The 26,491-nt window shown below is 40.9% G+C and overlaps 1 protein-coding gene across 6 annotated transcripts in view; it reads right to left on the bottom strand.

Annotated features, from left to right (window-relative positions):
- Positions 1 to 21,193, bottom strand: part of gpc5c (glypican 5c) — a 96,993-nt gene extending 75,800 nt beyond the window's left edge. For 5 of the 6 annotated variants that reach the window (XM_020595902.1, XM_020595903.1, XM_020595904.1 and 2 more), the window contains exons 1-2: positions 18,324 to 18,793; positions 11,691 to 11,852 (exon numbers count right to left, since the gene is read on the bottom strand). In XM_020595902.1, the coding sequence (XP_020451558.1) occupies positions 11,691 to 11,852; positions 18,324 to 18,501 (340 nt within the window). In that variant the 5' untranslated portion in view covers positions 18,502 to 18,793. Of the gene's footprint in view, positions 1 to 11,690; positions 11,853 to 18,323; positions 18,794 to 21,104 lie in introns of those variants that run through there. The other variant, XM_020595907.1, reaches the window with a different exon arrangement.
- Positions 21,194 to 26,491: the final 5,298 nt, after the last annotated feature.

Genomic DNA, 26,491 nt, shown 5'->3' with positions numbered 1-26,491 from the left:
AAAAAAATGGAAGAAAAAATAAGTGACTGAACATGTAAACAAGGAAAACCAACTACTGTACAAGTGGACTCCACCTTGTGCACATGCTCTGACATCTGGATTCATTTGACCCGTGGGTCCAAAGCACTTTCCGGTCTCTCTGTGGCTGCAACTTCAAACATGTCCATCTTTGAATATACAGAAGTAGGACAGGAGTCCACCTTTTTTCTCCCCACACTGGCTCTGACAAACAAAAACTGGATCTCATGATTTTCTCCATGAGTTTAATATCTGTTCTCTATCAAGTCCTCTCCCGTGCACACATGGATCTGGGTTCTTGTTTTGTGATAAATCAATTGCAACTGTTGTGGCTTTCTCTGCAATATCCAGTTCTGGGAAACAGGAAAACAACACACAAAAAAAAAAAAAAACAAGCCAGAGAGGGAGCACTTTTTAAATCCTGACTACCACTGCACAATGGTCAGTGTGTCTGAATCTGGATTTGACCACACTCCATACACGTGTTGTGAGTGGCTATCATTACCATGTCACAGTCCCCCATCAGTAAGCCTCTTGGCAAATGAAGTCTGACTGGTTGGACGCTATTTTGCATGAAACAAATAGCTTTAATTTGTAAGGAAGTCCTAAAGATATAAAAATTCAAACATAATTGTCAAGCTAACTCTACAGGAATAACCTAAATGAACAGGCCAGCTTTGTCGGGGGCCCGTGGGGCTAATCTGACATGTTCTGATTCATTCATTCATTTTCTACCGCTTAGTCGCTGAACGAGGTCACGGCCGGAGCCAATCCCGGCCGGCATACACCCTGGACAGGTCGCCAATCCATCGCAGAGCTAACACATAGACAAACAACCACACGCACGCACATGCACTCCTGGGCAATTTAGAGACACCAATAAGCTGCATGTCTTTGGACTGTGGGAGGAAGCCAGAGTACCCAGAGAGAACCCACGCAAGCACGGGGAGAACATGCAAACTCCACACAGAAAGGTCCCAGGTGGGGCCCGAACCCAGAACCTTCTTGCTGTGAGGCAACGGTGCCAACCACTGCGCCACCGTGCTGCCCACGACATGTTCTCTGTTTGGAATAAACAAGGTATTAAACGGATAAAAAGGCAGCAGTGGCATCGCAGAAGAGACCTTTGTTCTGCAACGGCTTAAACTGAGTTATATTTATGACTCTTGGATGGGATATTATACCACATCTTTCCACCAATGCTGTGCCAAAGCCATTCTCTGAGATCACTGGGTTTTAATCATAAGAAGCTATTTCCAATTTACATTCTGCATGGCAAATGTTTTACTGGCACAATTAAAGTTAGAGTGTCACCATAGTGAAGCTGCCACAATAACAGTCAAAATAAGCACAACGGCAGCTCTTTGATTTAAATCACAAGTGTTCCTCGCCCTTGCTATCCCATGTGCTCTGATTTCTATACCATTTCCATGTTGACTAAGATGTACAGAGGTTAAACAAACTGATTGTACTGTCTCATCATTGATAGTACTAGTAATAATAGTTCAAATACTCTTTCCTGTTGCTGTAGCAGTAGGTTATTTTTTTGATTAATTATTATCTAACAATTACTGATTTTAAAGGCCTCATGTTTAGCACATGAACATTTCTGACCTTGGTGACCACTAGTGGTAGTAACTGCACTGCAGCAAAAAGCAATGGGTACATGTGCACGGTGTTTACTATATGGCAAACCAGAGCTCAAAAGTGAAATTTAGCCTCACAAAGAAATGTGTAAATATTTTATCCAAAGGAGAAAGACAAAATGCAACATCTCTCAAAAGGTACCTGGAATTCCCCAAAATAAGGCTTACCAATATGTCCCTCACTATTAACCAAAAGGAACCATAATATATTTTGTGTGCAATGCACCAATACCTTTACTACTCCTGTAAAATCCTGGAAATGTATTTTTTTTAACCATTATATAAAGATAGCAAATGCTTTCAGATGTAGACTCAAATATGTTCTGTGACTTTTACCCTATGAAATTGTCCATCAAATTTCCATTGTGACTATACTGTATAAAAATAAATAAATAATAAATAGATGACAAGTAACCACAGAACATTTTTCATCCTCAACCACTTGTATAGCCCTGGGTTAGATGGTTTAACTGTTTCTCTGTCACAAGTGGGACTGCATCTGGTATTAAATACCAGCATGAGAGTCAGTGTTTTAAAGTATGTGCATGTGCTGTTGGCCAGGCTGGATATGCATGTGTGTATGATTTCATGTGCTTTGGGATGAGGTAATACTGTGAGGTAGGAGACACTGTTCTCATGCCGTAGAGCTGTGGACCATTCCTATATTGGCAGTCAGTCCTGACTAGACCTGACCAACCATCGTCTCAGGCAAAACATTTTAACCCTATCACAGGTTTAAGTTTCACACAGGTCACCACACAGATATGCGTCAGTGACACGAGTGCCGATTACATATCCTTGTTTTAATTAGTAGAAATACTGTACATAGGACTGTGTCCCACTCAGCACTGGTCGTCTTAGGCTACAGGGAAGAACTGTAATGTTATACAATCTCTCAGTCTCTAACCTTTCAGCAAAGAGTTTAATGGTAATAAGCTATTTATAAGTCAAATCAATCTGCTGATTCATCACACTTGCAAGGCAAAACCACACATCTGAAGTCTAAAGTGGAAGCATGACTCATCTTTCAGACGACAGGCTCAGATAGCCTGTTCACACTAATTTGACCTCCAAGATTTGGGGAGCTGCACTCCTGCCAAAACCACTGACTCCAAAAGCCTCTTAGAAGTTTCACGTATGCATCACAAATGTGTGCGCTCATATTCCACCAAACCCTGGCCCAAATCCTAATTTGCTTATCTTGTCCTACCATGGGGTTAACAGGTGGGATGATGAAGTGGTGAAGAAGGAGCTGGCAGAGGAGAAGGGGAGGGGAGTAGAGAGCTACCCATCTCTCCATCAGCATTCCAGTAATTAAAGAGGCAGCTCAGCTATATCAAAACTTTGTAACATAAACACTTCCACAGATGCCAGGGGCATTTTGGGTGCAATGGATTATAATGTGGTGGGGAGAATGAGTGGAGGTGGCAGTTGGGGGTGGGGGGGATCACTGCTTCCTGCTCTGGCCAAAGTAGGGAAACATGATCGAAGGCACGGGAATGAGCAGATGAGAGAAGGACGGGGACAGAGGAGACAGACCACAGAGGCAGTGGGTGAGGGGCTGACTGAGGGAAGAGCAGGGGGTCAGGGGTGTTCAAATGACTAATACCATAAAGGGGAGATGTGGAGGGCCAGCCTGGGGGCAGACTGCTGACAGGCTGATGGACAGCACCTCTGGTCCTAAGCATTAGAGAGGCTGCACGTATATAGTAACCCCCACTTTCTCTTTTGTTTATTGGTATATAAATCACAGTGTCTCGCTTAATATATTGTAGTGCTAAGGAGCAGTGATACATAAGAAAGCATTTGCAGCCACTGATAAAGCTGCAATCAGAAGAGAAAACACAAATAAGAATGACAGTCTTGAACAAGCAGACATACTGTGCATACACTGTGCGGATTAATATCCTCTTTACATCTAAGAGGAGGGGATTTTAACTGATTGTGACCCAGGGCCCACCACTCTGATTAAGAGGCAGCTTGAGGACCACAGTTGTGGGGTGGCTAGGCTAAATGGGCATTAGTTTAATCATTTTCTAAATGTTATATATTTGCAAAATGTGATTATTCAAAAACAATAATAAATACATTCAAGTGTGTTTAAAAAAAAAAAAAAAAAACAGTGATGCCCACAGTGAAACTGCATTACTGAATACCTGGTCAGGGACCACCTGCCATGCCTTCACAGACCACGAGGGGTCTGCGGACCACTGGTTGAAAACCCCTGTCTTACAAGGACTGGCCATATACCCGTTTTAGCACAGAGATTCTGCTGTGCAATACTGTTAAGCTCTCCAGATTGCAGAAAAGTTGAACATGCACACCCAAAAAAAGGATTCAAGTGCACAAAAGAAATAAAAGAAAAAGCATATTCCATACAACAGAGAGTCAGCCAGTGGCTTATTACTCTGAGACCGAAACACTACCAAGTGAATCTGATAGACTACAGCTTTTTTTCTTAAACCTGAAAATACTGATGGTAATTTGTGGTTTTGTGATAAACATAAAAGCCTTGTCAAGGTGCTAACCCATAATATAAAGTGGAAAGTGAAAATGGCTGGAGAAAGAGACTGGACTCCAGATGAAAAAGAAAAAGAAACACAGAGGCTAACTTAAGATTAACATGAAACAGACCCTTGAGCAAATTAAGGTGTGAAAGGAACCTGAGATGAAAGGGAGACTAATGGGAGGTTAATGAAGAATTTTCCCACTTTTCTTAGCAAGTGTGGCCTCTGCTTTCATTTTTCAGCTTTATTATGAATCAAGCATACAGAGGGTCACAAACATATTGTTTTCATTATGGGCCAAAACCAGTTTTTGATTGGGTCTGCACCCTTATGCATGTGACATTAAAGACAACATAAAAACACTTCAACCAAATACGTGGGCCTAAATTAATGTGTAAAGGACAAATCCCATCATATTACTGAAACCAAATGAAGTATTAAGAGCTTGCCAGTGAAGGATTGCTTTGTGGTTGATTTAAAAACATTCCCATGTAAACCCTCTGTTCATTTTGGCAGACAGTGCTGCAGATGTCATAATCTCTCACAGATCATACAAACAGGACACAGCCACTCCGGGTGAGAACAGTACTTAATCCGTCCACTTCTCTCATTCATTGTACCTCCTCTTCTGGAATACAACAGATGAATGACTGGATGATCAGTGGGAAAAAAAATAAAAATCTACCGTGGGGACTTCTTAATGGTGTACTAGGAGCCTCAGAGGCGGGGTGGAGGAAGGACAGTGTCCAACACAGGACGTGATGAGGAGAGCGAGTTTTTTTGAATGAGGCAGTGATGGGGTGAGCTGGTAGCGAGATGGAAAAAACTATGGCCAACACCAACCTACTTTTGGCTAAGGTAAGTTTGAGTCACAGCCCAGAGACATGCACATCACGAAGCATATGCACCGATGCATTCAAGTCACATATTAAGCACACACCCTGATGTGTGCACTGAGTGGAAGCACTTCTCCAAGCTAGTATGGTCAGTTTGCAGTGCTCAACCCTTCTTCCTCTCATGCTACAATTCAGTAATGCTGCTTTATTTCAGCATGAAATGACACTTTACAGTGTTTCTTTTCATTAACCTGAATAAAGGCAGATGTGTGAAAAGTTTGCCAAGTGGAACCTGGCAACTTGATAGAAAATTAATAAATAGCTTTTATACAAAGGTGTGCTGAGAAAATCTATATCTCATACTTTTACACGTCCCCTCACCCACACACACACACACACACACACACACACACACACACACACACACATTTTATTACTTTTGGGATCAGTCCTGAAAGGACGGGTGCAGCAAAGTCAGACATGACATAGGAATAGGTCATATCAGACCAATCAGCAGCAGCACAGTATTCCATCAGCTGGCTAGACGGATTGTATTCCAGGAAAGTCCAATTCTCTTGGACAGGGAACAAGTCCCAGGAGATGTGACTCTATGATGTGTGATTACCAAGAAATGTCCTGGACACCAAGCTTTTTGTGCTCATACTGATGAAGCTTAGTCTTAGTAAGAAACTGCATGCGTAACACCAGCAAATCATTCAGTGACAGAAGAGTTGGTGGGAAATAATGGGGTATTTATCTCCATTTCATTTAATACTGGTATGTCAAATTACATCTGTGGAGCCTGGCAACAGACTAATCTACACAGGCCTCACATCCAATGCCTAAACAAATATAACACTGGGAATCATGTATGGTTGGTGTGGAAGACTATGGCTGTTGGGGAGCAGAATAACAATGAAGAAAAATGAAAGGAGACTTTTAAGGTGAAGAAAAATAAGTGGAAGAATTTTGTGTTTATGGTTTCATTCTGTGGAGGCCTTGGCAGTCGAGCTATCTTTGAGACACGAGGGTGCCCTGTAGCACATATGCCAGTGAGCAAGCTGTTGGCATGGGGCCTATAGGCCCAGCATGCTCTTGTTAGGCAACCAATGCTGACAAAGCATAGACCACAGACAGAGAGAGACACACACAGGAAGAAAGAGGGAGAAGAGTGGAGCAGGGAATTGTGAATCTATGCCTGTGATTACAAGTAACCACTTGGTACATGTGTTGGAGAAACATTGGCTGACATTTATTATTGGTGAAAGGTTAAAGGGACTCAATGAGACTGAAGGACCACTGAACACTGATGGAGATACAAACGTCTGTGCATTCTTCCCTCTGTGATACTGTGACAATTGTACTGAATTAAAAAAAAGCCTCATTGATTTGAGTGTAAACCCTCTCCTTTTGTGCTTTTGAATCAGCATTTTTATACACACAGCCACCTAATACGCACCACATTAAAACAGCTATGCACACTTTCAGTGAAATTTTGCTTTCACCATCAGCCCTTCCTCCGTTTCATTTTTCTTTCCTCACTTGCTGTATCGGCCTCCCTTCTCCTCTGGGTTTTCACACATTTATACTGAGGTGAGAGGAGGAAAAGGAGAGGTAATTAGGGAAGCTTTAAGTGTGATTTTATAACTGCTAGAGACTTTGAGCTTCTCCCCTCTCTCTTCATTTCTTTCCTGTTTTCCCCAGGGAGCCTGAGGGAAACAGATCCTGCCCTTATGTGTCATATGTACCCAGAAGATTAGAAAAGGCATATTTCAAGCACAAACATGCTTAGAACACAGAGACACAAATTCACACTCAAATCTGCCATATATATGCTCTACTGTTAAGTCTATAAGCACATTTCCCCTCCACCCTGTATGATTAAATGAGACATGTGCGGATGGATTCCGGATATCCTCCCTAATTTAAGCATGAGCTCATTGTGCAGCGCAATGTCATGCTATGTCCAAGCATCAGCCTCAAGGGCAATAAACCCTGTTGGTCATAACATCTGCAGATTAAAAAAAATAAAATGCAGGCATGAAATGAGAGAACAAAAATGATGACGTGAGAGAAGACAGGCTAAAAAGATCACAGGCAAAATGAGTGAGAGTACTTCCAGACAAATGCAGAGATGCCGATAAAGATACAAGATCCTGTGTCTGGTGAAAGAATGAAGATAGGACAATAGCCAAGTGATTCATCATTCCTGTCACTTGCACACACAGACATGCAGACACATGTGCCCACATAAAGTGTGAAAACAAACACATAAATCATTGCTACTTAATGAATGAGACAGATGCCTATGCATAGGCTGTGCTGTGTAAGCCTCCCAAGATGATCCTGACAACCAAAAGTGAAGACAGCAAGGGATTTTCAGAAGTTTGATCTGGGGTGGCTTATAAACAACAAGGCTTTAGCCTAGATACTGTATCTTTGGTTGTGTGTCTATACCTGGGTGGGGGATGCAACAGACATGGATAAAACTCTCTAAAAAAGGCAGACAGGGAAGCTGTAAACTCCCAGGAGACTGAGAGACAATTACAGTAGGCTGACTTCAAGTACCTGTGGGAGAGGAGGAGAGACAGTCATAAAGGGAGATAAACCAACTGACCACACAGTCTGTGTTTCTTATAGTTTGTCCTTCTTTAATTCTCACTTCTGAGCCATCTTATTCTACATTCTGCCATTAACAGAAAAGGACCTCAAGTATCCCTGTGCCACAGGTTGTGGCTTTGATCACTTGCACACACTTGTGCACAAGCTGTCTCCTAGGATAGGGGGGTCTGGAGAGTTCCTGGATGATTAGTCAAGGATCATAATTATATTGCCTCAATGAGGAAAGGCACTGTCCTTGCCACAGCATCCTTTTCTGATACTTTTCTCAAATGTACTATTTATACATTCATTGAAGGGCACAAAGTTTCAAATGTAATGTAGTTTCATTGATGACAGGGAGTTACCTAGGTCAGGAGAATATGCATCTCTGAAAAGCATTTGTCAACTCCTGTGAGGACAACTTGACCCTTGAGGTGTTTGTGGTGACTTGAAAGGGTGATAAATTCCATACATGCTCATGTGTCTTTGGTAGACATATGTAAACGTAGACACAAAATGATTGAGATGCACATGTACACAATGCTCATATGCCAGTATTACAGACCCACATATTCATAACCACTTACTGACAAATATGAACATAGATGTCATGGCCTTTAGCTGTGGGCCAGGTCCCATTCATATCTGTGACACTACAGATCAGAAGTGTCAGCATTTCCTTGGCATCTGCTTCCCAGTAGTGTGACTATATACCCATATACATATTCTCATGCTCATAGTTTCCACTATCTGTGAGCGTGATTTTGAAAGGTAGGAGGTGTTACTAAGGGGGGGGTGGAGGCTGCTTCACAAAAAGATGGAACTTGCCAGTGAGATTTAAGGTCTGGTAGTCAAAGGGTAAAAGGGGAAGGCAATAGCTGGAGAATCCCAAAAGACTCTTGTTTATGTTCCAAAGCTTTTATTCTTGCAGTATACAAATTAACCCAATCCTACAGTGTCTGAAAGATTTACTGGGGAAAAAAAAAAGCTCTCAGCATTCATAAATATGGTCAGTGTTTATGGGGTTATACTCATGACATGACAACTCCCACACATCACAAAGCACAGTAGGGTCTTTAGGGCTATCAAAATAAAGGCAGGCCAATGAAAACACAAAGAGACTCACAAACATGCATGCAGACACTCCTGACACACACACCATCTTCATCTAATGGGCATGTCTTCTTGGCTAAACCTTTCACAAACTGCAGGAGTGGTTGAAACAGTAAAAGCTACAGTGTATAAAGAAGCATACAGACACATAGAACTTGTCCCTGTGAGATTTACAGTATGACTTGAATGAGAGATACAGTAGTTGGAAAGCTTTACATAAAACTGTGGTCACATCATGAAAGAATTATCAAATCAACACAACACATTAACTGCAGAAGAGCAGAGTTTTTAGCCCTGCAGACAACTGGCTCTGTGGTGAATGTATGTGTTGCAATAAGATATAGCAGAGCAAACAAGAGGGGAGAAAGAGGAGAGCTACCCAAAAAATTACCCACTATCTAGTGTGCGAGTGACTGCACCAATTCTATCAGCCAAACTCATATTATCATTACTTCAGGCAATATATGAGCCACTTGCCACTTCACATTCCACTCGAGGCACTTGCACAGTACAGAGACAGTCCTTAGAAGGCCTTGCAAATTGAAGGCTACTGACATCATCATTTTCAGCATGACCATACTTTACTCAGTCTTGTTATTCCATTGTTTATTTCCATCTCAGCCTTTCTGGATATGTGGAACACCTGATCTTAATTCTCCAGACAGGCTCAGACATGAGGTAAGAAGGGGAAGATCTTAATGATGATAAAAAAGACAAATACCAGGAACATGGTTACTTCTATTCATGTAACTTTCTTGTAAAACAGCTGTAAGAGGTGCTTATCTCCAGCGCTCTGTGAACATCTGCACAGTTTGAAAGGAGTGGAATTTCATTGCAATTCTGTTTTAGTATGAGGAACACTGTGGGACACTAATATATCCTGTCCACATGACAGTAAGTTAAAAACAACAGTGATGATGAAAATGGGCCTTGTAGCCATGATAAGAGTTCATTTAGATATCAGTCCAGTGGAAAGATGGACAAATGCCCATCTGACCACCACAGTGCAGCCACAGAGTAGCTGACATTTGGATAGAGTTACATTACCTGATTTTGTGTTATTCTGATGCATAAATAATGCCATTCATGCTGAACACTTACCAAGTTTTTGTTTGTGATTTCATTCTCTGTTGTCTGATCTATGATCAACATTCATTGCTCAGAGTAGTTTCTTTCAACTGAATAAGATTTTATATGCATATCCTTCTTTCTCATTCAACTAACATGCCAAACTAGCATTTTTATGTTGAGATATCAGCATTGAAAGTGAGAAATATCATTTTAGAATCCTGCATTGGAAACCCAAACTTCCTGCTCTGTTCTTAGATTTTCTATTGTTCCTTTTCCCTCCCCCTACACATGGTTTCTAAGATTGAATGTATTATGAGCCAGATACCAGATTACAAGATGCCATCCATTCTACCCACTGAAAGCTGCTTGCCTGGCACGTACACACACACACACAAAATAAATAAATAAATAAATTGTTCTTTATGCTTTGCCTCTGCAATGCACATTAGTGCTAGGGCTGTGTATTGGCAAGAATCTGGTGATACAATACATATCATGATAGAGGGATTAGGATTCAATATATTGTGATGCTGTAAGCAAGGCAATATATTGCAATGTTTTTTAAATGCTATTTTAGGAAAAACTGTCATAATATAAGCAACAATACAGTATCGCAAAATGCTATATTGCAATACTCAAGTGTATTTATAGTTTCTTACACTCCTAATTAATGCATCCACTTGTAATATAATTGTAAACAAATTTAAATGCTAATAATTTTCCTAGATTATCCATTTATCTTGCAGTTTTAATTGAAATTCCAAATTTGTGGTTAATCATATATGAGACCAATAGCCTAAGTGATAAGACTGATTTATGAAAATAATCTGAATACATCCTGTTGTCACCTACAGTTTATTGCTTTCCATATGTCAGGCTTAGAGTCATGTTCTTGCATCTGTCACAAGATAAAACTTGGCTGTTGTAGTGGCTGGACAGTCAATTGTCTTATAAAATCTAAGTGCATAGTACTGAAGTTCCTGTACTATTAAAAATCATCCAACACATGTCTCCAACCCTGTGGGATTGTGCTTGTGGCTTTAGCAAGGAAAAACATAGTATGTTTTGGAAATTCCTAAATTAAAATTGCACTGCAATTACTAGAGGAAGAGTGAGGACAAGCTTGGACAACTAGTGCACTGCATGATTCAGCTGGGCATAGCAAAAAGCTCTTTGGCAGGCAAGACCACACTGAAACAGGCCTTTTGTCTACTACATAGCTTTGTTTTTCCAGAATTCAGACATCTGAACTGACCAGGCTACCAAGGCACTGTAATCAAAAATATAATCAAAAATAAACAAACAAAAAGAATTACACTGCACAGATTGTTATCACCCTCCAAAAATACAGTAAATTCTTCAAGGGTTCTGGTAATTGTTTTGCTGTCATGAAAGCAAGATCAGTTAGTGACAAAGCAGACCATATGGCAGACCATATAGTTTTATAAGACAAACACTTGAGGTGGGGGAAAAAAAGGCCTCTGTAACCTCTCTTCCCGTCTGTCCTTAGTGATCCTTCACCACAGTTTTGTTGCTGCCAAACCCACCGAAGAAGGCAGGGGTGTGTGTGGTGGGAAGGGGGCTAAGCCATGCCATGAGTTTTACACTTGACTACACCCAGCTACAATGAACCCAGGGAACTTGTTTTTTGCAAGCAAGAAAACAAACTGTAGTTGTATTTTGATGTAAACAAGGGTCAAGGGTTCAATTCCAGGACAACAAAAAGCTGGGTCAAGGTTTCAAATTAAATATGCTCTGGTAGGTAGAGCATGTACCTGAGAGCAAAATGACAGTTCATCAACCTCTGAATCCCAACACCTATTTCAGTTCAACAACAATCCAGTGTCTCAGGCCAATCCCATCCAACCCCAGCTCAGCCCCTTTGTCCCAACACTTACCCTGGAAGGCATCCGAGTGCCTGGAGATGAGGTGCTCAAGCTCAAAGCTGTAGGTGCGAATGTTCTGGAGGGTTTCTCGTTTTACAGCAAGCTGGTAGCTCTCTTCCATCTTTCGGGTGCAACAGGATGGGCCCTCATGCTTACAAACCAGCAGATCAACATCTGGGAAAGTCAAGCAAAAATGGACATATCTTTTCTTTTTAATTTTTTGGTCAGTAGTAACACACATAAGATATCAGTTATTGAATAAAAGTGCACAAGAACTGAGGGATCTCAGAACTTATTATTGCAAACTGTGCAAAGAATACAAACATCCTGCTCTTTCCTATGATATTTCAGCCACTCCTTACAACTTCAAAGGGAGTTTTGAAGGTTAAGACTTGGTTTTAGGGTTAAGGTTAAGGCACCATGGGAGGTGATAAAGTAGACCAGGAATTCATCTATGTTGCTGCAATAAATACTGTTGATGCTAAGTATTTAAATATCTTTGGCTCATTCAATTCAAAACAAGTCATCAAGATATGTACATTGTATATTCCATAAAAACACAAAAATAAATGTATGCTTTTGCATTTCGCAGGGCAAACATGCAAAACTTACTGTCAGACATACTGTACACATACACAAGTGTACAACTGTACAGTAACTTGTGTGAAATCGCTTATTGAACTAGACTGCTATTAGTCATAATGCTGTAGTTCATAACAAACACACAATCTAACTGTGAATACACCAATTCAAAGAACAGCTCAGTCAGGCACAGTTACATCAGCTGAGACAGAGTCCACCCTACCCTGCCAGCGCCACCTGCTTCTCATCATTGCTACATATATAAACACTGTCATGACATCACAGACTGGTAACATTTGGCATAGGCTACTAAAACTGTCCTTTCCCACATGTTTCATTGTTCAGATTCACACACACAGGTCCATTTCCATAATGCAGAAGACTGACATGATAACTCTTTTTACAGGGGGAAGGGTTGGATGGGGGTGGCTGAAGGCAGGTGTTGTAACCAGAGCCTAAAGCATGGCCTTAGGACTGACCGCAAGACCACTGCCTCACTGTCCAAATCCCTCCATGAAACACAATAGGGTTGCATTCTCAATCCCTCCTTCTCCCTCTCTCCCATTTGCCTGGCATATCCCAGTGAGGCCTGGGTGTCTCTTAATTACCCAGTGAGGCTCCATTTGTTCCCATCCCAGAGCCAGACGAGTGAAGTCATAACTGGTTGTCCTGCCCCGTTCAGTTCATTAGCTCCATCTCTGCAGCACTCTACTCTCTACTTTCTGATGACCACAATCATTGTGAATCACACTCTGTTTAAACATGAAGGCCATGATTATTTGTAGATAAAGTTTTTGACCTTAACCATTTAACTGAACACTTGAATGGATCAATGGTCATTTATCAATGCAGGACATGTAAATTCATGAATAACTCCATAAATATTATGGGACATATACTGTAATGACACCAACCTTTTAAAATGATCTCTTTTAATAAGACCATACAGACTACACCCACCTTAACAACAGAAGCAAAAACCATTAAAATCTGATCCACTGAGTTGAATTTAATTTGGAAAGTCTTAAAAGAGCCATAGAATCTTATTTTATCCCATTCATGTGTGTGGGGAGTCAACAGCAAGTCAGCTGACTTGGCTCAGCTTGACCAGAGAAGGAAGCTAGTGGGCATGATCAGTGGGCCCAAAAACATCTGGATAATATTTTAGGTCAGATTACAAAAGCATGGTGATTTTTTTCTGAATATGTGACACTGAGCAACTTATAATGAACGGGTGCCATCTTGTGATCCAGTATCCAGTTCTCCTTAATGCACGGCCAGCACCCAGGGGGGACCTAATCATTGTGGTTATTTTAAACAAGCTGATTCATGAAACAAATTACTTATAACACACAACTTAGTGGTTTAAACATAGTCCCTATTTCCTAAGCAAAAGTGAATCTCAGGAGGATTAGGTCTTAATACAGAACTCTTAACTATACATTTTAGTGTCCTTTACTGTATTATAACTCTTTGTAGTAAAGCAAGGTACTCTAATCCAGCTCCTGGAAAACATTCTTAGGCCACATGGCAAATGGTGCACCTCTTGTCAAATAGTCATAGATTTTTAAAAGCATGATATATTGTTTATATATAAATATATATACTGTTTATATACTGTTTATATTCTGTTTTAGGGTTGTCATTTCACCACATTTGGTGTCATCATCACTCCCCTGTTCACTTCATGGCTGGCTCATTCTCCCCTTTGTGTTTATGTGTTATGAAAGCAATATCCAGGGACTCACAGTGGAATCCAGACTGGCCTTTCTGTCCCTTGCGAGAGGCTGCATGGAGTAAATGATACTCAAAAAGACTTTGGCTGCTGAAGCCACCACGGCAGTCAGGACAGGCTGACTATGTCACAAATATAGCACACTACTTTCTGCAGTCATTAAAAGCCATATCACAGCTTGTATGTATAACAGCAAACAAAATGCCATATTAAAGCCATTGACTTATTAGTCACAATCCCATGAGCAACACCTCAGTGCCCTTCATTGTACAAGTCAAAACTTTTGAATGGAGAAACTCCGCCACCACAAATCTCCTCAAAATGGTATGGAATTTTTGTTTTGATGTAGCATGTTTGATGACTAGGAGGGCTGCAGTTTCCTAATTCTGCTGTTTTTATCCTTTTCTGAGAACAAGAATAACTTTGTTAGAAAGCAGGCAATTAATGCAGTTACCCCTCTGCTGCCTCAGGAAGCCAGTTCCCTTTGAAGCTCCCATATCCAGAGAACATACGGGATATTTACTCTGTACAAATTTGCTGTGCTTTGGATGGGCCATGCTAAAGGAAAACACATCTCAAAGGATTTTTGCTGCATACCTGCTATTTGGACAACCATCAAACTCAATTGGAACATTTAGCTTTCCCAGAGACCAAGCTGGAACTGCCTACACTGATTGGCATGAAGTCCAAAACCACACAAGAGTGGCATGAAGTCCAAAACCACACAAGAGGGCAGAAGCTGGACAGAAAGAGCTTAAAGAGAGAAGTGGAAGGTTTGTGGGTGCATAGAGCCACACCTGATGAAGATGCAGTACATAAGTGGGGTGTTCAGCCACAGACTGGCGGAGCAATTATGTTACAATTTAAGATTACCTTGCTGAGGCTTTTGACACTATGATTAAAAATGTGGTGACAACAACAAAGTGTGTTTCCACTCCCCTACTTTAATATAAGGCAAGTAGGGTCATATGTTAAAGACACTGTTTTACTCTAAGACAGCTGTTAATACAGAGTAAATCAAAAAATAACAGTGGAGTAATATGATAAAAAAGTGTTCTCTGAAGTAAGTGCACACACAGCTCTGCTCAATCAGATGGTTTTAACTGAGCTGTAAAACAGACTGATCTGAGGGCATTCCCAAGACACTACTGCTAGCTATCTGTATTCCAAATGATCTATCCAAAGGGCTATATCAGCACCCCGTGGTAATCTCAATATGGAGCATTTGGCTGTGTACCACAGTACTAACATGGTCATAACTTTTCAAAATAACCACAGGATAAGCAGCTTCATGTCACTAATTATCTAACATCCTTTGATGCTGATTCTGGCATGAAGTAAAAGTTGCTCTTTAGAAATTATGGCCCAAGGAACAAACAAAAGTAGTAACAGCTATAGTAGGAATGAATTCAGGCAGGACCTTTACTTTTAAAAATATTTTAACATTGAACTATATTGTAGCATAATACAAGTACTTCTTCCACCATCCCTTAGAAAACTAAGAATACAGTGCCCTTGATATTCATAAGACACTATCAGGCACTTATTATGCTTTCCAGAACTCATAACAAAGAAACACTGCATAAAATTTCGGCACCATAAAAAGTGCATTTTTTTATATAAGATCATATCAAACTTGCCAGCTCTTAAGATCCCTAATGCCACACTCAGTGAGGAATCAGTCCATCAAATATGAATGAAACGCAGTACTACCTGAACAAACATCATAAAAACGGCTGAATTTCTGCCACTTCAAATTTCAAGACTTGCTTTTATTGGCATTTGATCTGAAGCAGAGTAGCATACAAGTGTACACAGGCACGAATACATTAAGTCTCCCACCCGTAACAGCCCCATGCACTGGTCAGTGCTTTGAAGACAAGATTGAGCCTGACTCAAAACAACCTCCAGTGCAAATAAAAATCAAAATAAGATACAGTAGAAGACCAGAATGTACTGGTGAGGTTATGTTTGATTAGCTGTGAAGGGAAGGAATGGCAGTGAAGTGGAGGAGTGTAAAAGCACAGAACTTTAGTTCACCATACCTTTTTAATAAACAAATATCTATATCAATTAATAGCCCAGACCAAGGAGCCACAGTTTGGATCTGGATCATATCAGCCCCATTTCCCTGTTGATAAGCAGCTGGGTGGCATGTAGCTACAAAATGCTATGATTCTAAATACATAAAAGGAGTGTCTCTGAAATAAAATATGGCACTGTGGTGGTGGTGGTGGGAGTGAGGGGGCAATTTCATTAAAAGGAAAGCCTATTGCATCTCCATCACGCCATACTGTCAGGTAAAACGTTCTTCAACAGCTGCAGTTGCAAACTGAGATACTGTATGTAGCCTCTGCCAGTGGACTGCAGACTGTAAAGGCTCATCACGCAAACCTTGCCAGATTGACATTCGGAAAGCCAAGGTCCTTCCACGGTTTTTAAAAGTTAATCCAATGAAAACTGGCATCTTCTGTTGCTAGTAGTGACGCATTGCTAAACAAACAATATCAAGTGGTTTGGATGCACCTGCTTCCTCAGCTATCTATTGCTCTTCTCCATGTTACAGCATGCAGACTCAGACTGGGTCATACTTAAGCTGCCGCCAACATGTATGTGACACTATTGCAGCAATGATTGTCTATGCTCATGTAGATGCAGTCAGTCATGCACTGAACATCTACTGGCATTTGAATATGTGTGGAATAAAATGCACTTAGTAAATCTTAGTCACCCAAGGCTATAGGAGTTAGGGAAAAGATTTACAGTTAACTAAAAGACTGCAGTAAGAATACAATGACAATACCAACTGAATGGCCTGATTTGTTGTGTCCAAATGGGAGTGTTGAAATGGCCCCATATAAAAGAAATATGGCATTAACCAGTTAAAAGTTATGAGAAGTATCACTACACTGAATAACTTTCAAGCAAACCTAACATAGCTGCAACAAAGCCTAAACCCACTCAAATTCTATTTTGTCTCCAAAACAGATTTGGAACCAGTGTTTAGCCTCATAAAATAAATTTTCCTCAATGTGCACAATGCACATACCACAAAACCTCCAAGGCATTTGAGGTTGCTTTCAAGGATCACTCTGACAAAAGACAGGAACAATTTGTGAACCATGTCAGCAGAGCTGCCAGGAGAGCCTACAGACCTGTTGGAAAAGTCTGAACAATGTAACAATCCATATACAGTAGGAGCCTCTATATTCACAGAGATTAAACCATGTGAGACCTCTGCATCACACTAGACTGGTTTCAGTTTTAAAAATCCCTGTCTCAGCAGCTTGTGAATGTGCTGCACAGCTTCTCTGCCAAAAGAAATATGCAAATAATTGTTTAATCTCTCCAAACAGCCTGCATATGATAAGCAGCTGGGTGGCATGTAGCTGCAACTCGTGGAGAAAACTCAAGAAGCACCAATGATAGAATAGATGGACCACTATGTTGTCTAACTTAAATGTTTGATACAGGACCTATACAGATACATCATTTAGAAGAAAAAAAATAGGACTGTACAATGAAACACAAATATGTTGTGTGAAATATTACATAAAAGCACTGGCAAACATTAAGACAAGCATCTCTTGCTTTAGGATCATTTCAAATATGGCATCATGCTATACTGTTTAGTTAGTGGTGGAAAGTCACTAAGTGCATTTACTGAAGTACTGATGTACAACTGTGAGTAATAAGTACTTTGAGTATTTTGTGCTACTTCATACTTTGACTTCCCTACATTTTAGCAGCAAATATTGTACATTTCAATCCACTACTAGTTTTTCAAAACCACATTAATGCAAAAATTACAGTATAATCACGAGACTTTATTACAGTCATGGTGGAGAATGCACCTCCTATCCAACAAAAATATACAACTACCCCCCCCACACCACCACCACCACCACCTGCAACACTGAAGTCATATTACACAATAACACATCACTAAATTTAATCCAATAACAAGATATACATTAATGTTAAATGTGCCATTCTGCACAGTGAATACATTTAGTACTTTATGTATGTTTTGGTGCCAATGTTACTTGAGTAACATTCTGAATGCAGGAGTTTTACTTTATTAGTTTCACACTGTGGTACTTTTACTTAAGTAGGAGGTCTGAGTACTTCTTCCACCACATATTCAACAGGACAAAAAGTAGTTAATGGCTAAAAGCCTTTAAAAGTCTCTTTAACTAATATGATGAAACAAAAGTAAGGACAGAAGCACTTTCTCAGGCTTTCGGTTTCTTGCTGCTGTCACCTGAATAGCATGCGCTTTAGTCAAAGTGCTACTCAGCCAAATAAAATAAAATCAAAAGCCTCACCTGTGCCAGGTGTCTCCGGTACGCGGTGCAGCGGACCGACCTGCCGCAGCTGGAAAGCGGTCCTCACTTCATGACAGCTGTACGCGTCCACGATTATCACATTTACCGCAATTGTGACCGCAGACAGCATCCAAAAGGCTCCGCAAGAGTTCACGCGTGTGCATATTCCCCGGGACATTGCCGCATCTCAAACCAGGTATCCTTGTGAAGAGCCTACTGTAGCCTAACTGCAAAGTGTGTGACAGTGCTGGAAATAAACGCTGCTGAAGAACAGTGAAGCAACGATGAGTTTAAACATCTGACAAACGTTTCCGTCTGATTTTCACATTATTGGTTGGGATGAGCGTGCGCGCCTCACATCAGAGGTCTGGAGCCTTCTCTCTGACAGAGGAACAGCGGTGTGGGATACGCCAGCCTGTCCCGCGCTCAACACTTTGCAGTAGTCGGCTGTCTGCATGCCCGTTTCCAAAGCCTTGCGCACACTCCCCGCCCTGTCTGTTTACTTCAGCTAAATGCCTCAACTAACGCTCCCTACAATGCGTTATCATTATAACTTAACAATCCCATGCGGTTTTATTAAACCAGTAGCCAAGTTCGGCTGTGGCTTTCTGTGTTCCTCAGAAAATCATTTAACGCTTAAGTTATATTTGTAGCAACAACTGAATACTATAAAACACTGCTATACACAAGGTTAACAAATACGGCTTCAATTCGGTGGCTGCAATCCTGATCTAACCTATAAATTCAAATCATATTTCATGAAATCAAAACATCACCTATAGTCTAAAAGCTGTCATATAGGCTAATAGACTACTGTATATAGAATAGAATCCCAACTTTAAACTCAAGTACACAGTCAGTGCTAGTAAAAGGAGAATATTAAAAATACTGAGGGCACAAAATGTTATCAGGTTCTTCGGGAATACGAGAGGATTTAATGGCAATATGTCAGTCTGCTCAGACAGTTAGTAGGGTTTAGGTTAAACAGCGCAGGCCATGTTATTTAGCTGCAATTGAGTCTGTCTACATTAGAGAGAATCTCCAGGTTAATGTTGCCAGAGGATGCAAAATGTTATTCGATTTACGTTGCTGCCACCTTCTGGCGAAAATATGTAGCAGCCTTTAAAAGCAAATGCCAGTTTTTCCCAGACTGGTCTTCCTGTGACCAGTAATATGAGCCTTGACAAGATTTATACCATGTCTGCTTATAATGGTATCAAGTATGAGATGGAGGGTCAAACGTAATTTAATGATTAAGCTCCCATCATCCAGTCATGATTATGCTGTTTTCTATACAGTTTCCATCCTTAGCACTGCAGAAGCCCTTCTGGCAGCAATTACAGCTTCCAGTCTTCTTGGGCATTCATTTTCATTTTAACTTTGATGGAGAAATCTACTGGGAAAATGACTAAAATTATGGGAGTGAGAGCCCTGTGTTCTTAACAGGATGATACTCACATTAAGCCCTTGGCACATCCTGACCTGAAATATGCGTTGAGAAAAAGAAAAGTGCATGCTAGCTGTAATTCTCACAGATTTATTAAAAAGCACAGGCTAACGCTCAGGTAGGCATAGTGAAAATTGCACCCAAAGCCTGGAAATATCAAGAGTGTTGAGCAATTGCGTTAAGCTCAGATCTGGGGCTTAAGACAGTCAATCACTAAATCTAACCTTTTCTTCTCTGTGCCCACACTGTAAACAACAAAATATCAGTCAATTTATTGACTATCTGCTATCAGCTGCTCAAAGAACTTTTGTTTTTTGTCTGATCATCGTTTATCGCACTCAGCCGGAGAAGTTGGATTGTATTTAGGTTTTAATCACAGTGTTTAAAACCATGTGATGTAATTAGTGTAGTGATCAATGGAAAATACTGATTTGTGGCCACATACAGTTTGTTTGTTATTTGTAATCCAGATTACAAGTTTTAAAATCCTGCTACCTCAGTAACTGTTTTTTACATCCACACAGTACAGGAACCGTTAACACAGCTTGATTGTACATGTGATTTTAGTTGACTTCATTAATCACAATTAAGTCTTTGCTTTCATTTCAGTATTATGAGATGTCCTATGGGCTGAACATAGAGATGCACAAACAGGTAGGTACCATCATGGTTCTCACATTTTTCAGCTCAGTGGTTTTCTGCAGCGTCAGGGGATCTCAGACCCAGGAGGAGCCACTCGTAGGCTGTGAACTGAAATGAGCATCAGTAATACGCTGTAAACACATGGATCTACTGCACGCAGACAAGGCAGTTCAAAGTTTATTACCAGGAAATACGTCATGACCTGACGACCTGTACTGTTTACATTCTCAGTGTGAACATACATAATTGCACAATGACTGCTGCACATGCTGCTCCCATGCAGCATACATTCTCTATTCTTATATATTTTTATTATATCTCTGCATTTGCTGTTTGCTGCTTAAAGTGTCTTAGATTTTGTGTTACTTATTTATCTACTTTATATTTCATTTGTATTTTGTGGCATTCATGTGGACGGCAAAGTAAGAATTTCATTGTAGAGGGAAATACATTTCCTAACTGTGCATATGACAAATAAACACTCTGACCACATCCTCAGTTGTTGTCATTAAAGTTTTTGACCTTAGCCATTGTAACCTAAATAAAAATCAATTTTCCCCAGGCACTAAAGATTCATGCCACTGGAGCTAAAACAGTAACAAATTGGTCCTTTAAACTTTGGAAGCAAAAAAAAAATGGCAGAACTTATATTGGTGTAAACTTCATTCTGACCCATAGTAGCGCCCACTTACCTGGAGCAAAGGTGGGAGTTGTTTGCTTACATAGTAATTGTAGTTAATTTTGCTAGCTAGCCACATTTCCATCCTTTGACAGAGTTTGTTTAACAACAGATGTCTTCAAAATAAAGTATCTGATTTGGAAAATACCCAAAATGGGCAAAATACTTAGAGAATCCACCACCAGTTGCGCCTGTACTGGTCACTGTTTATAGCTGATATTACCATACTTCAAACAGGACACCACCTGTTAGCCTACAGCAGAAATAGGCATTCACGTTGTATTTCCTCTCTCCACCTCCATCTAACATGGTATCTTCCAGCTTCTGATTGGCTGAACACACCTGATCCAGGTAATCAGCAGTGGATGGGGCCAGTTGGAAAACAAGCAGGGCAGCGGATTGCCCGCCCCTGGCCTACGGCTAAAGGTGTTGCTGCAGTGACCTGCCCTAATAAACATCTAAAATGAAGAAAAGTAAGCTGGGGGCACATATTTTTCTTTTACAAAAAACTAATATCCGGTTACTTTAATAAGTTAGCTAACTAACTAGAGCTTCAGAGAAGACATTTTAACTTGTCATAACAGGAAAAAAGTGGAATTAATTACTAATTTACCAATGGCCCCGTTTCTTTAATTGCCTGTCCCACTGAGCCAGCACCCACAATACCAGGCCCTCTCAGCACCATTAATGATATAAATACATCATTTCTTGCCGATATGTCAAAATTAATGCAAAGTTGTAGAAGTAGGCCTATAAAATATTTATATCAAAGAAATCAGTTTCTCATGTAGACTATGTCCAGTAATTGCAGTGCCTGTGTCTGACTGCACAAAGTAATTACGGTAGCCTATTAGTTTCTGGAGACACTCACAGCTTTGTGTGACCTTTTCAGAGCCAGTGGGTCTACAATAATAAAACAAGGTCATCAGATTATTTAGCTTGTAGAAATTTTTTGCAACAGTATAAGGACAGTCAATGTAGAGAAAAAGGTAGGAAATTGGTATATTATTCAATTGGGAATTTGACAGATTCTAATTGTACTTTGTTATATTTTTTAAGATTAAATGGAGGTACTGTATTTTAGAAGAAGAACATTTACTATAGTAACCCTTTGATTTAACCCTTTGTTGTGCAAGATGGGGGAAAAGTGACCAGAGTAAATGATTTTGTTTAATATATTTGCATGTTATCACTCAATATTTAACAAATTCCTCAACCAGGTTGTTTTTTTAACATGACAAACATTTATATTTGTTGCTTTTTGAATGAAAACATTTTTGTATCAGTACCCTGTTAATGCACAAGATGAGTCAAAAAACATAGTTTCTGGGTCACAGTTTCACTTGTGGAGGAGACTGCCTTTTGTACTTTTTGCCCCAGAATATCAAGGTTAATTTGGCAGATAGTCAAAGATCTTTATTCCTCAGCAACGTTTCTGGGTTTCAGGCTGCAGAGGACACTCTTCATGGTGATGGTTCTTGTCAGGCTCACTTTGCTACTAAGGAAATCAATTGAAAAAGTCAAGACTTTTTTCATTTATGTATTTAGCTATTTGTTTTTGAAAAATGGTTTGTGTGTCTCCCAAAACTGATGCCTTACTGGTGAACTTGGTCACCAGATGGCGCCAATCACCCTGGTTTTGGGAGTACTCATTCATGCCATTGGTGTTCATTTATGCAGGTTAAAGGTTTTCTGCATGAAGTACCATTAACTTAGCTCAAAAACAGGTCAATAGAAGATGAAAAGGATAACATTTTTAAAATCAATTTTACACTGTCAGGGATGATAGGAAATCACAGGAAATTCTCTCTGGGCAACATAGGCATCTAAACCCTGCTTTGAACTGAGATGATCAGAATCAGAATCTGCTTTATTGGCCAGGTGTGTCAGACACAACAGGAAATTGACTCTGGTACATCGGCTCTCAATGTATACGTACATATCCCCATATCCGGGGTGTGAGGGGTCTGCAGTGATCCTCTCCGCCCTCCTTTTGACCCGTGAGGTGTACAGGTCCTCCATGGAGGGCAGGCTCACACAATTACCTTTTCTGCAGTCCTCACTGTCCGCTGAAGTCTGTACTTGTCCTGTTTGGACAAACCAGACAGTGATGGAGGTGCAGAGAACAGACTCAATGATTCCTCTGTAGAACTGTATCAGCAGCTCCTGGGGCAGGTCGAACTTCCTGAGCTGGCGCAGGAAGTATATCCTCTGCTGTGCCTTCTTGATGATGTCCTGATGTTGGACATCCACTTAGGTTGGTGCGGCTACACCACAGGACCAGCTGCTCAACCTCCCGTCTGTAGGCTGACTTGTTGCTGTCTCAGATGAGACCATTGACCGTTGTATCATCAGCAAACTTTAGGAGCTTGACATAGGGGTCCTTTGAGATGCAGTCATTGGTGTAGAGTGAAAACAGCAGAGGGGAGAACACACATCCCTGGGGGGCGCCTGTGTTTTCCCCAGCTTCACCTGCTGCTTCCTGTCTGTCAGAAAGCTTGTAATCCACCGACAGGTGGGGGCAAGCACATTGAGCTGGGTCAGTTTAGGGTGGAGGATGTCCGGGATGATGGTGTTGAATGCTGAGCTGAAGTCCACAAAGAGGGCCCGTGCATAGGTCCCTGGGAAGTTGAGGTGTTGCAGGATGTAATGCAGTGCCATGTTCACTGCATCGTCCACTGACCTGTTTGCCCGGTAGGCAAACTGCAGGGGGTCTAGCAGGGGGTCTACGATGTCCTTCAGGTGGGCCAACACCAGTCTCTCAAAGCACTTCATAACTACAGATGTCAGGGTGACAGGTCTGTAGTTGTTCAGTCCACTGATGGAGGTTTTCTTGGTGACTGGAATGATGGTGGAGCGTTTGAAGTAGCTGCAGTCTCAAATATATTCCAGTCTGTGCAGTCAAAGCAGACCTTTAGCTCTGACTTAGCCTCCTCAGTCCAGCTCCTCACTGTTTTGACTACAGGCTTTGCAGCTTCAAGTTTCTGCCTGTAGTTTGGAATAAGATGGACCATACAGTGATCTGAGAGTCCGAGTGCTGTGCGGGGGACAGAGTGATAGGCGTCTTTTATTGTTGTGTAGCAGTGGTCCAGTGTGATTTTGTCCCTGGCAGGACAGGTGACATGCTGTTTGTATTTAGGCAGCTCGTGGGAGAGATTTGCTCTGTTAAAGTCCCCTAGAACAATGAGTGGAGAGTCGGGATGTTCTAGCTCCACGCTAGTTATCTGTTCTGCCAGGATATTTTTTGTTTGGGTTTTTCTGTTTAGAAGTAAGTCATAATACATGGGAATTCATCAAGTGATGATCACAGAACAGTGATCATCTACGTTTAACCATAATATGGTGGTCATGAACATAACTGTGGTGCCTCTGAAGCCACTTAAGGACTTGGGAAGAATGAGGTAGCTGTAGTAGTCATGGCAGGGGATCCTACATTTTGTGTCCTCCTGCTGCATTTGGGTTGAGTAGTTAGTAGACAGTCTGAGTGGTCTTTAGCCCATCAGTTCTGTCCCTCTAAACTGGGGACTTAAGGGACTTACAGGGGGTTAAACTCTCAAGATTGGAGCCCTAAACTGCCCATTTGAGAGATTATGCTCTTCATTCTTCCATTTTCACCTTTCTGTCTTAATAGAGCAGCGGGAAGTGCTGAGGATGGTTGTTAGAGACGTGCCTCAGCTTGACATCTTCAGAGGGAGGAAATGGTGATAAATGAGTGTTGAGAAGCTTGATTAAGTAGAACACCACCTCATGTTGTGCAGCTGAATTCTAAGGAATGTGTAAATGAGCTTTTATTTAAAAAGAAGAAGAAAGAAAAATCTTTCTAAGTAATGGAACATTTTGTAAGTGTAAATAGGATATGTTGTGCAATGAGAAGGAAAGGCATGCTTAAATTTACAGGATATGCATACAGTACATGAAACATGGAGTGGTCAAATGTCTACACACTGGTGGTCAGACCAGGACCCTCATGCTCCATTTCTCTTGAATGGAGATGTGAGGCGTGGAACTAAATTGTACTGCATCCTTAATGAGAACCTAACATCTTCAGTGCCATTGGCTCACTGTCTGTCTGCATGGCGCTCCCAGGGAGAACGGGGAACACCACTGAGTCTCACGGATGCTTTCAGGAATCCAAATGCCACCCTACACCGCCCTTAGAGGTGGCACACCATTTACAGCAGCGCCATGTGGAGGTGCCAGTCCCCGATAGCAAGATATCACACTTAATAAAACCTTTTAAAGCAGAGTCCTTGCTGTATTTTTAATATTTCCTCTATGACATTTAATTGATTAGTATAATGGTTTTTATAGACTCTTCATTAGCCTGTTACAGCATTTGATCGATACATCATTATGTGCATGACTGAACTGATTAGCAGGCATCTGCTCCAGGACACACTGGTCTTCATCTGTAAACAGTCAGTAATGTCATAATAGTCCACTACATACATGAACTGACAATGTCGTTACTAAGCCATTAACAAGACTGACTAGCTGACTTCATGTTTTTAGCTTGTTAGTACATTAAATATGAGATGTATTCTTGCCATATGCTAAGCTAGATAGAACACAGACTGGTTCTACCTTCTGGCATTGCATATTTACATGCACAAACACTCACTGAACTATTACAGGCCATATAATAAGACCAAATATTTTAAACTGAGTAATATCTTCTCATAATGAGTTCAATCACATATAATACAAATCATTTTATCATCATAATCTACTCAAAAAGTCATGTCAATACAGTAACACATGCTTTCCCACTGAATTCAGCCATTTTGGATACCTTTCTCTCTATATGCAAGTCTCTGTGTGTTTGTAAGCATGTGTGAACAGAACAGTTACAGGCACTCTGTCTTATTTCACCCTCCATTCTGTCCCTGAGAGAGTGTCCTCCACTGTTCGCAAAGCAAAGCACAGTTGTTTACATAGGTGGAAAACTGTTTAATCCATTCACCCCTGAGATTTCCTCATTGTCTGTGGTCATTAAACTCTGATGGGACCTAAATGCTTCCATTGAGATTGTACATATGGACTGAGATCAGACCTGGGGCCTTTGTGTATACTCAATGTGTATGTGCATGTGTGTGTCTGTGTTAGTCTGGGATAGAGTGAGTGACTTTGTGCATGACCAATCATCCACATCCCTCACAATAGGCAGAAAAAGGGGGTGACTATTTTGACATAGCATTTCATCTCAGTGAGATCATAGCAATTGACTTTTTATGGCATGTGGCATGCTGTTATGAGAGGAGTGTTTGAACTGGGTGCAGTGAAATGCTGTTTAATTTCACCATATTTTGCCCTTCCTTTCCTCACTTCAAAACAGATACCTCTTATGATAATGGTATGCAATCCAGTACAGTGGTCCACAAACAGCTGAACACAACAGTG

Source organism: Monopterus albus, unplaced genomic scaffold, assembly GCF_001952655.1.
Source record: "Monopterus albus unplaced genomic scaffold, M_albus_1.0 scaffold28.1, whole genome shotgun sequence".
In the NCBI taxonomy this organism is placed as follows: domain Eukaryota; kingdom Metazoa; phylum Chordata; class Actinopteri; order Synbranchiformes; family Synbranchidae; genus Monopterus; species Monopterus albus.
Note: the sequence above shows the minus strand (reverse complement) of the source record. Positions and strands in the feature narration are given on the sequence as shown.